The sequence below is a fragment of the Pempheris klunzingeri genome, chromosome 6, assembly GCF_042242105.1.
Source record: "Pempheris klunzingeri isolate RE-2024b chromosome 6, fPemKlu1.hap1, whole genome shotgun sequence".
Classification (NCBI taxonomy): domain Eukaryota; kingdom Metazoa; phylum Chordata; class Actinopteri; order Acropomatiformes; family Pempheridae; genus Pempheris; species Pempheris klunzingeri.
Window position 1 is genome coordinate 16,440,505 of NC_092017.1, and position 21,351 is coordinate 16,461,855.

The 21,351-nt window shown below is 40.4% G+C and overlaps 1 protein-coding gene across 2 annotated transcripts in view; it reads left to right on the plus strand.

Moving 5' to 3' along the window:
* Positions 1 to 21,351, plus strand: part of negr1 (neuronal growth regulator 1) — a 126,913-nt gene that overhangs the window by 70,739 nt on the left and 34,823 nt on the right. For both annotated transcript variants that reach the window (XM_070832129.1, XM_070832130.1), the window contains exons 4-6: positions 6,114 to 6,245; positions 16,494 to 16,614; positions 20,326 to 20,474. In XM_070832129.1, the coding sequence (XP_070688230.1) occupies positions 6,114 to 6,245; positions 16,494 to 16,614; positions 20,326 to 20,474 (402 nt within the window). The remainder of the gene's footprint in view (positions 1 to 6,113; positions 6,246 to 16,493; positions 16,615 to 20,325; positions 20,475 to 21,351) is intronic.

The window sequence follows — 21,351 nt, forward strand, 5'->3', positions numbered from 1 at the left end:
TGAAGAAAACAACTTTAGACCAAATTGAATCAGGTAGTATCAGGTGGAACAGATATGTGCCAGTAGAGTGAAGTTACACTCTGCTGGCAAGAAGGAACATTTCTGGTTTGGGTTTTTAGACATTTAAGAAAGTTCAGACACATGGCTGAATAGATTCTGCTGCTATGTTAGAAGATTTAGCTTAATATGCAATTACTCCCTGTCTGTCAAGAGGTGTTAAATTAACTGAAAGCAAAGGACCATATACAGTGATGCTGACAGGTTTGCAATGTAGTGAGTCCCCAGTACCCACAGGTGAGCATCTGAGTGGGTCCCAGGGCTCGAGATTAACTTTTTTCATCACCACCCTGGAACTGTTCTGAAAGAAAATTTAACCATCCCAAAATCAAAATGTTCTTTTTTGGTAATTTTCATTTATAGTTGTTAGTAGTTAGAGGCATAATAAAACCAGCACTAAGTTGTTGAGTAAATAAATAATTCTATTCATTTTGTTCCATTCAAAGAAATAACAAAACTGAAGACTTATCTGTAAACTGTAAAAATAAATAGAATGAGAAAAAAAACAAATGGGTAAATAGGGTTTTGTTATTAAAGAACGAGTACCCCAGCAGTGTAGTCCAGTCCACAACTGATGTATCTGCTTACTTTCATCTCTGACAAATGTTTGGTAAAATTTTAAGTGCCTGTGACTCCAAACTTTAAGTGAACTATTGATTTCACAACAAAATGCTGTTCTCTGTTTAAAACTTCATGATTCTCTGAACAGAAACTCTCAGTCCCCCTGTGTGTTTAGCTCTGTTAGCTGTTAGCTCTCTTAGCCAAACACACTGCAAGACTCTGTTGCACACTGGGTGCTAACAGCTAACAGCTTTTTTGGATTTTAATGTTTCAGAGACGGGACGCATATGTAGCAGCATCACTTAAGTTACATCCTACAGGCAGGTGTGGGTGACATTATTGGTAGGAATGATGCAGTAACCCAGTATAGACTCGGTCTCAACTCCATTTAAAGCTGCAATGTAAATAAGGTTTATTTAAATGTGTACTATATAAAGAATTTATATCAAAGTAAAGTGGAAAACTCAACAGAATCATACAAACCACTCTCGACATGAGAGGGGTTTGTGTGTGGGAAATTGGCCTCTGCACTTGCATCTCTCCTGAGCAGGTGGAAACACCATGCTGATTTTAGGTCAAACTGAGTACAGAAGTAGAACACAAAAGTAAAGGCTTAAAAATAATATTGGTGCCTTTCAGAATTGTGGTATGTTGCATCCAAGCTCCTGTTGCCCCTGAAAATAAGGGAGATGGTGGTGTGTGTACCATGCCACACCACCATCTCATGAGGCACTCAGAAGTTTCATTTTTATTCAAAATCTATTGTTTTTAGCATTTGATTGTTCTAACGTGCCATATGCAGCCAACATCACTGTGGATACGACAAAAAAGCAGTGCTTTCTTGTGGAAACCATTGCATTTGGTTCAGCCATTTGGTAAATGGTATTGGATGCATCAAGCATACTTGGCCTCATGGGTCAGTGCTTTTGAATTTGTTGCCCCAGTTAAAGACACAGTGGATTTCCAAGTACTGCGTAGCATAATTCCCCATTACAGTGAAATACAATGGAGCTATTTTATGAAAGGCACGGTATAGGTCAACCATGGTAGGTAACTGCTGGGTGTGTGGGGGCAAAATATATACAGGGCACTGAGACAGTCATGTGAAAGCCTGTGGTTCTTTTATAATCCATAAGTTGGGAAATGAAGTGAATTTATCTAGCACAGTTGACAAAATAGTGCTTCACAAGAAATAAAATACAATAAACAATAAAAATAAAATGATGTGCCCTACTTGTAGGCTATATGTTTTGCAGCATCAATGCAGGAAACACTTTAGACAAGCTGCAACCACTAATTGTTCCCAAAAATCCATAAAAGCTGTGTTTGAAATAAATAGATATTCATTCAAATGAATAAATATGATTTTATCTTTGCGAGAAACAGTGCACATGACAAACATACCTGCTTCTGTACATGTGCACATTCTGCTCTACTTCTACGAATCGCTGGTTCATTGTGAACACATGGGAAAAGGATTCTTGGTAGGAATATATTTAATTCATTGAAGAGACAAATGCTACACAATACCAGTTGATAAAAAGTGAACCAATATTAAGATATCTTCTCCTCCTTGCTGTAGTCATTACTCCCATTTTATATTTCACTCTGTCCCCTTTTAACATTCAAGTATGTTTTAGACATGTGCTGTAGAGATAAAAATAAGGCCACTTTGAATGTTGATAAATATTACATTAATTATCAATACCACATGGAAAGCAAACAGATGGCGCGCCTCGCCCTGTGCCATTTTCAAGGCTTTATAATTGGTCATTATATGGGCAGCGCTTGGTGTTGAAATTAGGACTGACCAATAGTTAAAGCTGGAGAGCGGGACGTTTACATATAAATGAACGTCCAATACTTTCAAGCCCTTGCCAAACAAGTTCCCACAATGCTGATTAAGCCCATCACCACCAGGTTAATCTTTGTATTTAGTTTACTGGAGTTTTTAAATCTGGTGTCTGTGCACTGGCAGTCATTCATTTAACGTCATACAGCAATGATTGCCAGAGCTGAAGGGGGGAGTAACCATAGTGACAAACAAGGCATCAACAACTAGGAGCATGGAGGAAAAACCTAAGACTAATATAATATTGAATAAATAAAACTTAAAAATCGGCAGATGTCATTAGCTTGCGTAGACCATGTTTGTCTTATTACTTTCTCACTGTCAGAAGGAGGAGACAAAAGTTCTGCACTGGTGGTTTAGATAAAAAATGATACCACAATTTCATTTTAATCAAACAATGCTGTATCTCTTTATTTCAAACAAACATTTAACTACACAGTATTACTTAACAGAGAGAGTTATCCTTTTTCAAATAGTGTTATTTTCTAAGCAGTATTCTTGCAAGAAAGACAGCTGGCCGGTAAGATAAACAAATTTCTCTCTGTCCATTCTTCTGTTAAAACTCTTATTTCACTGTTCTTTTGCACAGTTTTTAGAGAGATGTGATGTCTTTTATCAGGAGTGGAGATGCTGGCTTCAGCTGTAGCCTAGCATAGCAGGAGACCTACTTATTCAGTGAAACAGATAATATCCAATCCCTCTGCATCTGCCATAACTGTAATTCTAGATATATTACTGAGGCTTTAGGTCCTGGCAGGGCTGCTGCACAGGAAGCGATTTGCACTGAAGCTAAGAACAATTCACACATGAACCAAACTGTTTAATTCAAATCTAATTCATATGTATTAATTTATTTTGGATTTAATTTAGTGCTGAAAAGTTGTCCAATAGCTGTGTTGTGTAGAGCTCCCTGACACTGTGACTGGTTTTGAAAGCAGTATGATGTATCTCTCTCACTGTACTTATTTCCTGCTTCACGGTGAGTATACCAAAGATGAATTTCATAATTTCATAATTTATTTTTCATAAAATGTGTAGGTCTGTGTACACATCACTTAGGAAAAGTCACAGATACAAAGTAGAGAATGACTGTGCATTGCACCCATGTTAACCTAGTCTGCACAAGTGCCTGTTATTTCTTACATCAAACTTGCACTGCAGCATTTGATCGCTATACTGACACTCTGTACTGCACATTCCCTCCCACATCAGTGGGATTAAGTTTGAAAAAAAAAACAAAACTGTGTGCACCCAATGATAAAAATGCTTTCTCACTGGTGCAAAGCCCAGCCATGAGCCGTGCACCGTCACAAAAATAGAGCCCTTTTTGTTATGTCTCTGTCCCTGTGCTCTCTTGGCATATTAACAGTTCTGTTTTTCAGACACATCCAGTGCTTGTTTATGAATCCGTTTTTCAAACATTTTTCTTTCCTTTGCCGTTGTTTGTGTAGCCACCAATATCTTTGCCAAGACTCTTGGACTCCATTGTTGCCGCCACAACAGCGTGAGAAGAGACAGGAAAGCTCATTATCGACAATGCCTTCAGTTTCAAGTTTTTTGACATAGCAGCTAGCAGATAAAAGCCACCAGGGTTGCAGAATAAGGAAGTGGCATTATATAAGTATTCAGCTCACTTGCAGGAGGAGATTGGCAGCAAAGAAAGGCAGTATTTCCACTCCTGAAGCATGGATTGTCTTCATTCTGGTTCCTCTTTTATAAGAGATTGCTGAGTCAGTGTCGGGTCTCTGTGGCTCTCTGAACAGGATGTTGAGCTCAGTTTTGCTCGATTGTGCACTCTGTTTGATCCCCATGCCTTCCAAACAGGTTCACACATCTTCCATCGCAAACCACTATTACCACCCTGAAAAGTTGTATATAAATAGATTTCACACTGAGCATCACTGGGTTGGAAATTAATTCTGGTCAGGGGAGAATCAGTCCACAGTCTCTCTAATACACAGTCCACAGTCTCTCTAATACACAGTCCACAGTCTCTCTAATACACAGTCCACAGTCTCTTTAATACACAGTCCACAGTCTCTTTAATACACAGTCCACAGTCTCTCTAATACACAGTCCACAGTCTCTTTAATACACAGTCCACAGACTCTAATACAGTGCTGCCTGCTGAGATCCTATAACCATTTGGTATACAAGCACAACCAGTGAAATTGGTTTCATTGCCTATCTATCTATCTATCTATCTATCTATCTATCTATCTATCTATCTATCTATCTATCTATCTATCTATCTATCTATCTATCTATCTATCTATCTATCTATCTATCTATCTATCTATCATAATATAATGTATGATAATTAACATACCATTGATTCCTACAGATGCCTAATATTTGTCATAATCTGAGGTGACTGAGTGAAGCGTTCATATGTAAAGTAGGGCTGCAACTAATGATTATTCCAATACTGACGAATTGTTTTGTCTATAAAATGTCAGTAACATTGTGAGAAATGCCTGTTGCCTGTTATATAACTTCCCTCAGTCCATGGTGAAATATTCATGTAGCTTATTGTTTACGATTGTTTACGTCATTCATTTAAAATTATTTAGCTGACTGTTATATGTGGCAAAAAAAAAATGTAAACCTTCCCCAGGGTATGTTTGCATTTTTATTTGAAAAGGGGCTAAAACAATAATTATTATCGAGGTAGAGGCCAATTACTTCTCTGTGCATTGACTAATGAATTAATCAGCTATTCATTGCAGCTTTAATGTTGAATAATATAATTAGTGCCATACTCATTCGAAGAGCCCTGGCACTGTTGATTGAGACAAACTTGATTTGTTCTTTTTGTTCAAGATAAAATTGTGTCAAAGCCACAGGATTGCTGTGTCACTCGTGCTTTGCATTAGCACATACAAGACTGTAACGAGCTAACATACACACATCAGATACCGAGTAATTGGGAATGCTTCATTCAAATTCCCATCACTTATATATTTCGTCCTGATTGTTCTCTCTTAATCATACTTGACACTGCACTGTTTCTCATTATTGCTTCTTACCAGTTATCATTCTTTCACTTCTTACGAACATCACATTTACAACACATTTTAATGTTTCTTTGTTGATTGGAGTGGACGTGTTTGTGTGGATTTACGCTTCCTCCAGCATTTTAGCTGCGCTACGCCCCTGCTAATATGCCAGTCATGGTGCTTTGCTGCCACTGCCTTTAGCACCGTTAGCTAACTATAAAACACTGACATGTGCATTGAGCCATCGAATTTGTCTGTCTTCCAGGAAGTAGCTCTAACTGGATGGTGATTTGGAGTTGAGCAAATGATGGGTGGATGGCTGGGAATACACCATTATTTCATTTGCTGCCACCATATCAATATGAGCGGATCAATGCACTGCTAATCCGCTGCTATTTTAGGATGTGAGGAAGGTAATCAGGAGTTCAGCACAATACCTAATCGCATTGCATCTTCTACACGGGCTTAAACTTCAAAGCTATTTATTACAAATGAGGGCTTTCCACACACTAACTATAGGCTACAGGGAGCCTAGAGCTATATACATACATACTGAATGTGTGTGTGCGTGTGTGTTTGTGTGCTGTGTTTGTATTCTTTGTAGACACAGTGTAAGTGCTTTGCCTCCATTTTTCTATTTCCAGCCAGGAAGTATGACAGCGGCGAATATCTTAACATCACCGGCATCACAAGGGACCAGGCTGGGGACTACGAATGCAGCGCTTTAAATGACATCGCCTCTCCTGACACCAAAACAGTAAAAGTCACAGTCAACTGTAAGTATATCTCTTTCTTCTTGCTTTCTTCCCCGTTTTTTTCCACACTGGCCTTACAGACCCATGAAAGATACTGGGGCAGTCTTCAATGACACTGGCGTCATGCAAGCGATGGTGCACCTTAAGAAAGTATATACCTTCTAGAAGTTTGAGAAAGTAGGAAGTCAGAGCTTTAAGTTTCTTAATATTTAATGTGAGAATTCCCTTTTTGTCTGTGCATGTAGGTGATTAATTCACACTAAGGAAAGGTCTGACTGTTCTAAGCACTATTCCATTATGCAGGTAATGAGTCTTTCAAAAGTGTAAGGAGACAGTAATGAGGAGCCAGGGCATTAATGAATGATACTGGGCTTTAGCTGTCGTGGTCACGTGGAAATCGCCACTCGTAAGTATGAGCAAGAATGGGTGCTTGACAATTATTGCTATTCCCTTGCTTTTTTAGAAGTGCTCCTTTATTTCACTGTTATTCAGGGAGGTTTCTGCGTAGATGCCCTGAGCTAAATCTCACTTTTGGCAAAGCTTATCAGGCAGTCGGCCACAGAGACGGGGAGTCGGGGGGGGGAAGAAAAAAGCCTCCTCCTGCCCCAGTTAGTGAGGCATATCCTGAAAGCTAATCATGCAAGTTTTCTAATTTGAATTTTAAGAAAAGTTGTGATTTCATATACAATTTTGAAAATGTAATTATTTTTTACGACAACTTCGAGTCCAATAATGCATGTGCTGTATTTCCCCTTCTCTGTGATGAGACAGCTTTCATTCTGGCTTCGTTATAAGACAAAGTCTTGTGGCCATTATTTCTGTAATGTCTGGCTCTAATGAGCTGGGTCTGAGTGGAGTTTTAGAGGCCAGTTATTTATAGCTCTACTGAGACATGGGTTCAAGAATGAAAAGTGCTCTGACAACCGGCAGTGTCTTTATGTTGCAGAACAAAGGAGATATTCACAATGATTGATAAGGCATGTCATAGACGCCAAACTTTAAAGTGAGACAGCAGGGGTATATGACTTCAGTATCCAAACTGAGTGAATTGATTAAGAAGACTTTGCTTTGCTGCCAGACAAAGTCACCACGACTTGAGCACTGGAGCAATACTTTGGGTGGGAGTATGTTGTAGTTCGTCAAGTGTTAAGGCGGTATTTACCCGGTGCCCAGAGTTATCTGAAGCTGACAGAGCTACAGAGCCGTTCCTGTCATTGACCACTTACTCATTCTTTATTATTACCGTCTGCCACAGAGGAGAATTGTCCAGATATCTTTTGTAGCCTCCTTTAATAATTTTTAATGGTTTCTAAATTGGTTTATGAAAACTGTTTATGATTTCTGTTTAATATGCTATTTTACATAATCCTTTAGGTATAGCAGAGATTCAGCTGCTTCACTTCAGAAATAGAAAAATGTCTCTAATACAAAGGAGGTAACTGTATAGACTTTAAACTCTCATACATTACTTCTGCCCTCTGGACTGAAAAATTGAAGTTTTATATTGCACCCAGCCTAATTTGCAACACATAACAGGCTTTTCTTGGAAATGCTATGGATTACAATATATAAAATGTAGACAATTTGTTGGATAGTTTTATCAAAAGCAGCAGGGTTCTGAGTTAATCCACTAAAGTGAGACTGTAAGAGTTAAAGTCCACTGAAAACCATTGTCTCAAAAAGTGTTTTAAGTTTTTTAAATAATCCAATGGGTTTCTTTGGATTTCATGAACCTGAGGGTTAGGAGAAATATCACAACCCATGAAGTAGCATGAAGTTCTTAAATTTCTCTGACGCCATTATCATTAAAGATGAAGACACTGTACGTGTTTTATCAGACTGCGTCGGAAGGTGGCTCCAATAGCAGTTCTGTGATACATATGTCATGTCTTTCTCGACAAGTATTTGTTCAGAATTTGTGTGCAGTTATTAGTTTAGCCGAGGTGATGGAGCAGCCTGTTTCTCCACACAGTGTAAATCTCACAGCACCCTCACACTTAATTCATAAATATTTCATAATTTCTGACACCCTTTTTGAGCTATGGCCAACATGTAGCTCAATATAGTCAGACGTTTCTGGCCTCACAAGCACCTTCCACATGAAAGGTGCTGTGTTTTATTGCGACTGTTTTACATTCGAGGTGCTGCGCAACTGTGAGACCTGCATAAACAAAACATGTCCCTGACATTAAAGGAGCACAACGCCACTTTGGTTGTCGACGCCTTCAAATGGTAGCTTTTTATATAAAATAACAACTTCGATACCTTGCTTGTATTTTTTCATAAGACTTGCCTTGTCCTACAAGGAGACCGGTGTCACATGTGCTCATTTACAAAGATAAGGGGGCAGAATAAATGAATTAAAGTTGTCCTTTGAAGCGACTGATGTGGCCACAGCAGGCAGAACCTGAGCCAGCTGGTGGCCACTCTTCACTGCCTCCTTTCCACCCCGGTGCAGTTCTCCCTCTGTGAAGGAAAAAGAGAAGCATTTGGACCATGCCCCGATGTACTGTATCATTCATGCTCTACTGTCACACATATATTCACCAAGCGCCCGGGAGCACGGGGTATCGACGAGGGCTCCGTATGCCAAATCCTGAATTAAGATAAAGACGTTAGCTGACACTGAGAGTCAAACAAGAGAGGATAATTACATACCAAGAAGCAGGAAATGAACATTATTAAAAAAATTACACTGTATGGGCACATGTTCATACAGCTGTTTTACTCGGCTGACAAAATCAGCCACTCAACTTTGTAAAGGTTCTCCTGGGAGATTCTGCAGGTGTCAGTTTTACTCTGTCACTCAACAATGTGAAATGTGCCATTTAAACGATTTTGAGGTAAACAGCCTTTTTAAGTCTCCACACGGTATGATGACAGAAAATAAGAGTTTTTCATGCAAATATTCAGGTTTCATTGGAACTTGTTAAATAATGTATGACGGTGTGCGTGGACCCCATCAGAGCATCAGCATTGATCTTCTCAGTGTGTCTTTCTTGTTAATAGCAGTTAAATTACATTAAGGCGTAAACATGAATCAGTCATGTCTGCCCTATTTCTCTTTTATCGTTCTAATAAGACAGCATAGGAATGAGTGACACTGATATTTCGTGGGTTAACAGTCTAATTAAATACATGTCCAAACAATTTCTCTCTGCTTTCAAAACAATTCTTTTTTTAAGCTGAGAGTATAGTTGACCTCTGGGCTAATTGCAGATTAAGGCCACTAATTAAAATAAGCAAACCAAGGTAATGAAAACAAAATTAAGCTCTAGCATGTTTGGAGTTTTAATAACGCCAGGCCATCCATAACACTAAGCCTACCATTTGGCTTTCAATGATATGATGAGTCACAGGCACACGGTTAGAGGCATTTTCATTTTGCAACCATCCAAGTGTTAAGTCCAGTTTATGTAACCTCTGCTTGAATTTCTTCAAGGCTCAAAACATACCTTGATCGGACAGCATTAATTAGATTACTGTGTCTCTTGTCTTTATACCTCCGGTGATCAATGATTGGCGAAACCTGAATGATGGCAGCCATCCAGAAGGTCATGCCAGAATCAGATTGGTTGAAAAGCCGTGCTTGGCAAAAGGATATTTCAGCAGTGATTTTACCTGATGAAATTTGATCTCTGACCTACTTTTCAAATTTACATATTCATCTTCACTGCAGGTGGGTGCCGTTATTGGCTGAAATTCTCACTGCACAGTGTGACTCAAAGGCATAAATATCACATCTAGGTGGCTGACTCGGAGGGATGAATGAGAAGGAAACAACCGTGGAAAACCACCGCCTGAGATAAAAAGACAGTGTTTGATTAATTAATGAAGCCACCTTGTTGTAGAACAATTACTAACTACATACAGATAAAACCACAACAGAAACAGAAAAAAGTGTTTTTCAAAAAATCAAAGGTGTCTGACCTTCCTCTGTAGCTAAGAAAGCTGTTCCCCTCTAGAGACAGCTGACGGCTCTCACTCTTATTGCATGAGTGACACTACAGAGTTTGAACACCGTCATGTTGCAAGATGGGATTTGACAGTTTGCACAAACTTTAGTCACACGTGGAAAGTACACAGACGATAAACTGTCTTTGTGTGCTACATGTTATTTGCTCATCACTGTTTCAGGTGCCTCAACCAAAGCTGTTCGTAACCACACCAGATGTTCTGACCGTCTCGTCTCTTTCCGTCCATGTAATAATCAGGAAGCTGCCACAAGTCAATTTATAGGGAAAAAATATGCAAAAAAGGCAGATCCATGTTAGCGCCACAGATGTTTGAATTATTTATGTGGTGAGGAAGTTTTTTGAAATATCGGTTTCTCTTTTCTCTCTCTCTCTCTCTCTCTATATATATATATGTATATATTTATTTAATTTTTTTTTTTTTTACATATGAAGCAACTGGTTATGTAACAGACACATTTCTTGGAAAGTCAGAGCAGAATATTCAGACTCCTAGCCCCTCTCCTTTAAGCACTGTAATAGCATGGTCTTTGGCTCACATCTGGAAGTTTAATGGGGTACCGCTGACACACTAGAGTCAATTTTAGTTTAGTTTTTTTTTTCCCATATGGTTTGCTAGGAGAGTCTGTACAATCTCGTCCCGTCCCATTTTGATGTGGAGTTCAGGTTCAAACCAGCGCAGGCGTCTCTCCCTCTTCAACATCGCTTGTTTTCCTTCATGGCGAGGTTTCACTTGCTTTGCAGAGTGAAGCTGTGCCCTGTGTGCTTCCGAGTTTGCCAGCCATTTGTACGCCTCCTTCCTCCTCCAGTACCCTGCAGCTGTGAATTCTGCTCACATATTCACCATGGTCGTGTTTATAAAAAGAAGAGCACCTCACTTTCTCTCCTGCTTACAGTAATTGGACGACAAAAGTGTGATCATTTTTAATTAATTACGAGCATGCATATTAGAACTGCTGTAAGCAATTACGGCAATAGTATTGATACATTTCTGGGCATAATTGAAATGCAGGGTCATACAGTGAATACTTCAAATTCCCTACATCGCCTTGTCTTTTGTTTGCTCCAACCCCGCCCTACCCTCTAAAGCCCCCGTCATCTGGGCCTGTTTGGGATTCAAGCCCTGCCCTGGTAAATACACCCACAACATGCTCCTCTCACCCCCCCTGACAGAGTTGTTCAGGGGAATCATGAACATGTCCAATAAATAAGAGGCTAAACTTGTTTACTTGTGGTCAGGAGACACATCTTCATGCCCACGCAGCATTACAATGTCAAGTTACGACAAAAACGTAAACAGTTATTATTCGAATGTGAGCATGTTTGCACTGTATTAGTTTATAGTGTATTTTTAAGAGGCATTGTACACTGTCACATATGCGTAGCTTTACACATTTACATATGCTGAAATTTAAATATTTTGCTGTACACATTTACATTTTATGAAATGTAAGGTTACAGTACCTGTACTGAGTGTGCATGTGTGTCTGTCCAGATCTGCCTCAGTGCTGTGGTGGAATGCACCAGTGGATCAAAACTAGTAAATGTTCATTCCACAGTTCAATGAAATCTATTATTGGAAGTATTTTAACATCAGGCACAGAGTCTCAGTTGAGCATTTGTCGACACTTTGCAGTATCCATTGAAATACTGTGGCTTACAATTCAAAAGAGAAGGCTTCCTAGAATTGGATTCTGATCCAATCCTAAGTAGAGTTAAAGCCAGTACCCTCGAGCTGTTTGGATGTAAATCCATCTCTCTACATCTCTCCAAAGCTCTCGTCTTGATTGCTATTTGGATTCCTTGCTGCATGTGGGGCATGAATAAGTGAGCGGAATCTTGATCTGCAGAATCAATGTTCATGCTAGTACCACTTCGCAACAGATTGACACAAAACGACTTTTAGCTTGGGCTGTAATGATTTGGGGCCGATCAAAATAACTTTTTTATCTTTGACAAAAGTCAAAATTTTTTATGTTTTGGGTGTATTCATAGCTGTGTGCATACATTATTGAGCTCTCTTGTAGCATTGATGACGTGTCCATGTCTCCTGGATGTGGCGTGGTCGATTTCAGAACAAACTCACCATCTCATACAAGCATTTAGTAAGATAGGTGGGGATTTGTGTACCTTGAACCATTTAGCTTTAAACACAGACAATGGACTGAATCCCTGGTGCTGTCGAGCCACACAGTCCTGCACACTAAGCCAGTTATTTATATGCCTTGCATTGTATGAAAAGAAGGAACACAATGTTCCCTAGCTGTTCTGAATGGAAATCTTAATTAATTAATAAATCTTGGCAGCAGAACCATTCCTGAACGACAAAAAAAACAGGACAATGAAGCCCACAGATGGCAGTGGGGAACAGTGTCTCTGTGTGTAAGCTGATAAGTCATGCACTGATGATTCCATTTCTTAATTGCAATGAAAACTCATTTTCAAATCTGGCTGAAGAGGTAGGGTTATTAATTGATCTTTTAATTAAAAAGCTTGCCTTCTCTAAGTTCTCTTGGCAAACAATAGTTTGTAGCTAAATAAATCATATTCAGTCTTGAAGCACACCAATTAATCATTAATAGTCACACGAGGATTGCTTAAGGCACGCGACTCAGCGAAGCCCTGTACATTAAGGTGCGATGCTTTCTGAACAAGCCTTGTCCATTAATATTAGATGGTGACAAGGTCAGGCGTTTTATTCGGCATTAACATGCTTCTATTCATGCACTTTGTAGAGATATACAATTTGAGACATCATCTTTGTTTTGATGACAAGCTCTGCATAATGCAGATGTAGTGGTTGGTTTGTGATCGACCTACAACTGGCCATTTGTCACCCGGCAGGGCCTTACAGCACCCATTTTTCTGCTGTGCCTGTGCTATTCCTGGACCCAACCCCTCACCCCCATCTGGAGGAGTCACCATGACTGGAGGCATGATTTACAGCACCACCACAGCATTCTCTAGACACTAAATTACCTGGATTATTGGGCCTTCATGATTTTTAGTGCACTGCTTTGCATTACTCTCCAAGTCGTGATGGTGTATTGCACAATATATGATGATATAGGACATGCCAGCGAGTTGAAATTGGAATTATTGAATTGGACTGAGTTTTATGGGTGTGATATGTCTTAACAGATCTCAGTGCCAGGATCTAAATGTGAAAGACTTGATATTATGCATATAAAATCAGAGCATTTTGGACCACCTACAAAATTATGGGGGGTATTTTTCTCTCCTCCAAAATGTTACAACACTTGTATGAGTTGAGTAGTAAGAGGAGCAATTACTTGGGCCTCCTTTGAATTGTGCTCATTTGGTAGAAACTATGGTCTTGTGATTTCTCATGAGAGGTGATAGATGATGATAGATGATTCATATGCGTGGTCAGACAATGGATCATTTTAAGACAAATCTGGGTTTATTTTCACTTTACATTCATACTTCTCACTCCTTAGTTCCACCACTGGGAGGGATGGTTCATACTGTATGCTGATAATATACATATATATAGAATTATTTCTCGATTCCTTTGTTATTCTAATCTAATTTTGCTTCTAACTAAGATGACAGTAATCCAAGTTAACCATAAATAGGAAATCCTTTGAGTCTAAGAAAGAAAGCACACTGTTCTTTTTGGCAAAGGGCTGATCCAGTTGGTAATGAATAAAAGGGAACACATCAAAATGCTCCCTCTTCCAAAAAGGAAATACAGCAGCTACATGGAAGAAGCAAATTTAGACAGACTGTTTGACAATGGTTTTGTGTTCTCAGTTTTAACATAAAAGACAGTGGCTCTATGTGTGAGGTTTCAGATATTGACACACCCGCCTGGGCCACCACGTCCACTGTCCTAGCAACTGTACAGCATGACAGCCAGGTCACCCTGGTGCTTTCAGAGGCTTCAGATAATCAATGGCCTCGCACAATGACACCAATGGAGGATTACAAGGATTCACAAAGCTTCTGTCGGTCAGCATAGTGCATTGATTTTGTCATACTTGCTATTGGCTTATATTTCTGTGCTGTACAGCACTGATACAATTCTCTCTCCTTGTCTCTTTCCTTTTCTTTAAATATTGTATAGGTCTTCTCTGGTGTACATGGTTAAATGCTAAAGACTCTGATGTTGCTTTATCACAAACTTTAGTTGCCCTCTTATTCTTTGCTGCAGGTTGCTATAATCCATCTGCAACGATGCTGATGGGGCCTTTATCTTTTTTTTTTTAAATAGATACAGATCTGAAGCGATCTGGGAAGTTTCTAAAGTGGGAGTGTATCAGAAAAGAGTTGATACTTTGAGTTTGGGTATTTTATTAACACAGGAGTACATCCACCCACAGCATGCACACACACACACACACACACAGCCAGCACTGACATCCAGTCAAGGTCTACTAATACCCCCCACCATGGCATCCAACATTTCATACAATGATATATGAACAGGAAAAGCCCCGGTATAACCCATCACTTGATTCACTCTCTCAAGTCCTTCGGATTATTCAGTCCAGCCACGGAAGAGGGAAAATATCAGTATAATTGGTACACATATGCAAGGACAGAAAATCTACGTACACTCGTCTTATGAATGTGCTCATTATAATGCAGAAAAAGGTTGGCAGAAGGGCATCCATCATCACAGAGCGCACTGTCATCTCAGCATGCCTCTCCTACATGACCATACACCACATGTATCTTTTTCATCTTGTACAGATCTGGTGCATCCCACCTAATCTATCTATGTGGGCTCTCACAGGTTGGCAAAGAGACCATGCACACAGTGGGCCCATACTGCATTTCTCTAATTGAAATAAAGCCCAGACATTAGCAATATTTCTATCTCACAAAAATGCTTGTATGCGCTGTAGTGATGCATGCTGCTTTTTCCATATACCTGGAATACACATCACATTTATTCTATACATTCTAGACTATTTTGACTGTTCAATCGATTCATTGATTAATTTGACACTCTTGGCAGATTGAGGAGTTTGATGCCTTTGGGTTGTATTGTCCAAGCTGCATCAGTTCACAATGGGGTCATCTGTTAGGAACATCTCCAAATCCAATTGGAAGTAAAGGCTTGCAGGCGCTTGGCCAAACCCTTCCACTGGTTACAGGCTACAGCTCTGACTGACAGCTCACTCTTAAAGGTTCATTGTCAGGAATATAAATAGTCCACATTTCTCCCTCAGACATTGCTGGGCAATTTACTGCTAGCCACAGGACTGACCTTAAGAGTGTGGGCTTCCTCCATCTTTCATAGTGTTTTAATCAGAGTCTGTATGAATGGCACAAAGTAATTTTCCTTGTATTGCATGTCAGATGGCTGTGTGTCTGATTGTGTGTTTAGAGCAGTTTGTCAGGCTTTGGGGAGTCAAGCCAAGTTTACACACAATGCACATTGTCAGATCGAGGCCTGTGCCTTATAATGATTGGTTCTCCTGTTTCCTTGCCTCTGTTGATTAATGGAGAAGCAGGAAGCCAGCCATGATAATATGAACTCCTGTATGCATTCAGCTCTGTGAGGAATAGTGGTATTCAACAGCAAGCGCTGCGTGTCCTCATTCTCGTAAAGAGGGTCATTTCATTTAGTTTATGAGTTCAATATTACTCAGATAATGAACAATAATTACAAATGTAACAAATGAAGCATTTTTATTCCAAGCTGAGCATACGGTAAGAGTGATAGATTTTTTGTCTGGCCGTTTTTTCCCCAACCACACAGTTTTTAACAAAATGACATTTTTATGTCTATATAGCTTCAATTTATTAATTTTGTTTCTCTCAAGGCTGTGTTACTGTAAGCAGGGTAAATATTTGAAGTACAAAAGGACTGTGCTGCTTTAGAAACTGTCCATACGTAAAGCTGCCTTCGTGACAGTGGCAAAGAGATTTACACCACATTTCAGCACATGAAAGGAGCCTCATTTTGCATTCACAGAACCTGTCTGTGAATGCAAGTCTTTGAACTTCCATTAAGCCATTTATCACCATGCACTGCACTTCATTTCATTTTCCTAACATTGGGGATGGATGCCCTCTCCCCTCCCCGACTCCGCCTCTGTAGGCTCTGAGTGTTGAGTTTACACTATGTGATGTGTGCACTGACCAGGAATCGACCAGAAGTCATTTTCAAGTTCAACAACCCTCCTTCTCCAGCGCTCCATTTCTTGTTATTACTTAAACATTTTCCTTTAGGTTGTCCTCATGTTGGTAATAACACAGATGTTTACTTTGACTGGTGTGTATGATCTGCTAACATTACTTATCTCTTTGTTTCCTCCAGTTGCCCCAGCTATCCATGAGATGAAAAGCCATGGAGTTGGTCTGGGACGCACAGCTCTGCTAAGGTGCGAGGCAGCCGCTGTGCCTTCTCCGACATTCGAGTGGTACAAGGGTGAGAAAAGGTGAGCCCAGTCTGATTGTATGAGTTGTATTGATAAAATGTATGTACAGTGGGGCAAAAAAGTATTTAGTCAGCCACCAATTGTGCAAGTTCTCCCACTTAAAAAGATGAAAGAGGCCTGTAATTTTCATCATAGGTATACCTCAACTATGAGAGACAGAATGAGAAAAAAAAATCCAGAAAATCACATTGTCTGATTTTTAAAGAATTTATTTGCAAATTATGGTGGAAAATAAGTATTTGGTCAATAACAAAAGTTCATCTCAATACTTTGTTATATACCCTTTGTTGGCAATGACAGAGGTCAAACGTTTTCTGTAAGTCTTCACAAGGTTTTCACACACTGTTGCTGGTATTTTGGCCCATTCCTCCATGCAGATCTCCTCTAGAGCAGTGATGTTTTGGGGCTGTCGCTGGGCAACACGGATTTTCAACTCCCTCCAAAGATTTTCTATGGGGTTGAGATCTGGAGACTGGCTAGGCCACTCCAGGACCTTGAAATGCTTCTTATGAAGCCACTCCTTCGTTGCCCGGGCGGTGTGTTTGGGTTCATTGTCATGCTGAAAGACCCAGCCACGTTTCATCTTCAATGCCCTTGCTGATGGAAGGAGGTTTTCACTCAAAATCTCACGATACATGGCCCCATTCATTCTTTCCTTTACACGGATCAGTCGTCCTGGTCCCTTTGCAGAAAACAGCCCCAAATCATAATGTTTCCACCCCCATGCTTCACAGTAGGTATGGTGTTCTTTGGATGCAACTCAGCATTCTTTCTCCTCCAAACACGACAAGTTGAGTTTTTACCAAATAATTCTATTTTGGTTTCATCTGACCATATGACATTCTCCCAATCCTCTTCTGGATCATCCAAATGCTCTCTAGCAAACTTCAGACAGGCCTGGACATGTACTGGCTTAAGCAGGGGGACACGTCTGGCACTGCAAGATTTGAGTCCCTGGTGGCGTAGTGTGTTACTGATGGTAGCCTTTGTTACTTTGGTCCCAGCTCTCTGCAGGTCATTCACTAGGTCCCCCCGTGTGGTTCTGGGATTTTTGCTCACCGTTCTTGTGATCATTTTGACCCCACGGGGTGAGATCTTGCGTGGAGCCCCAGATCGAGGGAGATTATCAGTGGTCTTGTATGTCTTCCATTTTCTAATAATTGCTCCCACAGTTGATTTCTTCACACCAAGCTGCTTACCTATTGCAGATTCAGTCTTCCCAGCCTGGTGCAGGTTTACAATTTTGTTTCTGGTGTCTGTTGACAGCTCTTTGGTCTTGGCCATAGTGTTTGGAGTGTGACTGTTTGAGGTTGTAGACAGGTGTCTTTTATACTGATAACGAGTTCAAACAGGTGCCATTAATACAGGTAACGAGTGGAGGACAGAGGAGCCTCTTAAAGAAGAAGTTACAGGTCTGTGAGAGCCAGAAATCTTGCTTGTTTGTAGGTGACCAAATACTTATTTTACCGAGGAATTTACCAATATATTCATTAAAAATCCTACAATGTGATTTCCTGGATTCTTTCCCCCCATTCTGTCTCTCATAGTTGAAGTGTACCTGTGATGAAAATTACAGGCCTCTCTCATCTTTTTAAGTGGGAGAACTTGCTCAATTGGTGGCTGACTAAATACTTTTTTGCCCCACTGTATATACATTGTATGTATGGACAGCATCAACCTGGATGTCCGCTAGTTGTAGCTGCGTCGTGTTTTGGGTGCATAACGGCATCATGGCTCACCAGGGCTCAGCTGTGATACAATAGTAGTTAGTCCACCAGTATGTATATGACTGGACACATTTGGTTGTATGGGTGAAGCAGAAAGTGTTTGAGAGAGTTTGTTGTAGCTTATGTAATTATGAGATGGATACGTCTTGCCATAGTGGGTCATTTAGTAATGCCATGAAATTTAAACAATGCTTGGAAAGTGAAAAATTTGTTTGAGGTTGACAGAATCTGAATTGCCATGATGCAACTTAATCCACCGAACATGGAAGCGTATAAACAATCAACACATTTTTACTTACTTTTTTTACTGAAGTGCACAGGGCGGTTTAAAGTTAGACTGTTTAAAGTAAAATCGTCCCAAGCTGACATTAAACAATTATTAGTTCATCCTTGTTGACACGTAAGCTTGAATGTGTGATAGGAAGGGCGTGGTATTTGTTTGCCTTTCCCCAGAGACAGGAAATTTGTTTGTTCTCTCATTTGTCCGGCCTCTGGGGAGAGCCCACATAAACGCTCCAGCAAGAGTCATTTGTGACTTGTCCTCACCTTGCATCCTAATAAAATGTTTGCTGGCAACTGGCTTAAATCATTTGCGGCACATACATCAATCAGTCTAGATTCAAGTGTCAGTTCTTGAATTTAAAAACCAAATTACCCCCATTACCCACTCCTGGTGAGCACAATTTCAATCATCAGCTCACACTGTGCTAATTGTAATTATGGGGTGGATTCAATTTATTCAAATTGCTAAGGAGGCAAGTTGGCATGATTCTAGTCTTTACTTAATTCAAGGACTTGTTCTTTCTGTGACTTCTTACATGGCTAAATTGTGATTTCTTAATTTACTCCTCATCATGAAAAGGACATTACTATAAGGACTTAACCAGAACACGTGTAGCATCTGTACAACATTAACACTGGCTGTGACTACTCCATTGCTCATTTACTAGGAAACGAGGGCCACTTTTTATTTTGGCTCTGTGTTGATGCAGCCATACCATCAGTGCAATGCTGCTGCCAGTTTGTCTCTATCGGAAGTAGGGTGACAGTTTTGACAAGCAAATCCTTCTCTTGATGTGTCACTGCTTTCATTCTTGAATGGAAGTGGGTGCTTGTTTATGTGTGTCAATGCAGAGAAGGGGGATGGGGGGTGGGGCGCTTTCACTATGATGGAGGGGAGCATTGTCTAGTTTGATGTTGAACTCGTAAAGAGGCAAGACACCCACCGAGATTATCAGCGAATCAGTGAAATTCAACTAACGATTGAGGAGGTCGCTGTGGGAGAGAGAACAACAGATTCGCACATATTTACTGGACATAAGGTCACACACAGTGTTTCAAATCAGAGTGCCTCTCCGAGCAACTCGACCCAAGCTAAAGATCATGGGGTGCCGCAGCAAGGCCAAGAAAGAGACATGTCTCCTCTCTGATGAATCTTATTGTTTGTAATGCCAAATGTGAAACTGTATTAGTACCAGAGGTCACAAGAGGATGCAAAGAGGATGCAAACAAACTGTAATATCTACGATAATCTCACAATCAGGATGCATGGCATATGTTGTAACAGAGTGAATTTTAATCTCTACAGGCTGTTAAAGATCATCATGACCACCAAAGTAAACAATTGAACATTTGTCAATTTCGCAGCACAGATGCCAGGCACCACTGGAATAGGATTTATTATAATCCACCTGCACCTGCAACAAAACGATGAACAACATGTCAAGTGGCACCCAGCTGGTTCACCTCTGGGTCATTTTTCTCTCCTCTCAGTCCTTCAAAGCGTCTTTCCAAGGCAGACACGGCACAGTAAGGGATAAATAGATCTGTTGAAGAGGGTGATGAAGCACTGTACAATCTGAAGATCCACTTAAGGATGACAAACATTTGTTCCGTCCTTGACTCATGCCACTTCTACCCCTGACACTTTGTGTGTGAGTGAGAAATAAAGACTTCATTTGTTGTGATTGTGGTCTGTTTTCAGGATTATCAAGGGTCAAGGCATCGACATCAAGAGCCTAAGCTCCAGATCAGTCCTCACAGTGACCAACATGACAGAGGATCGTTACGGGAACTACACATGTGTCGCCTCCAACAAGCTAGGGACGGCTAATGCCAGTGTGCCTCTCATTCGTAAGTTGTCATTCTACCAGCTTGTGGCTAACTGGAGTGGTGAAGAGTGAGAGGCCTGAAAGAATGTTGTGGCTGTCAGTCGGGATCTGTGCCCTCAGAGCAGTTTTCATTTCTGCTGCAGAATTCTTGATGCAGGATAAAAGCTAAAATTAAGCCCAGTGCTGCAACTGGTTGCCCACATATCACCAGTAGAGGTGGTTTCCTATTTCCTTGTCATCAGTTTTGTGAATGTTGATTGTCTGTCGTGGTTGCAACGTCTGCATCTGTGTGGGCGGGTGGGTGTTGGTGTGTGACTGCTTTTAAAGTCTACATCTGCATGTGTACTGGACAAAAACAGCCACCTGAAATGAAATCAAATGTTGAGGCAACAGCATCACAATTACAAAGGCAGCTGCACAGGTCAGTCGTGCTAAGATGAATCCCAAGTAGTTATCCTGTATGACTCAGATTTTAAAGAGGTCTGAGATTCAGATTTTTCGTAGTTTTCAAAATGCCCATTAAGTATCTAACAGAGATCCAAAGAGGCCAAATAATCAACGGCCAAACTGCTGATGCATCAGTGACAGGCTGCAGAATTATTTAATATTGTCAGCTAAACATTCTGCATACATTTAAGTACTAAAAAAACACAATTCAGAATATTTTCTAAACCCCACAGAAGACTCCAAGAAAGCAAAACTTTACAAAAAAAACAGGTCAAGGGACAAAACACTAGCCTGCCATGGCAGAAATCCCCGGGTAGTGGCACCTCCGGCATTGTACCACTGCAGTAGCAACTTCCTCTAGTTGGTTAGGGTGTCAGCACAGAGGGGATGAAGACATTCAGGAAATAGTATGAATCTCTGGTCACATTATACCCCCTGATTAGGGCTGGTGG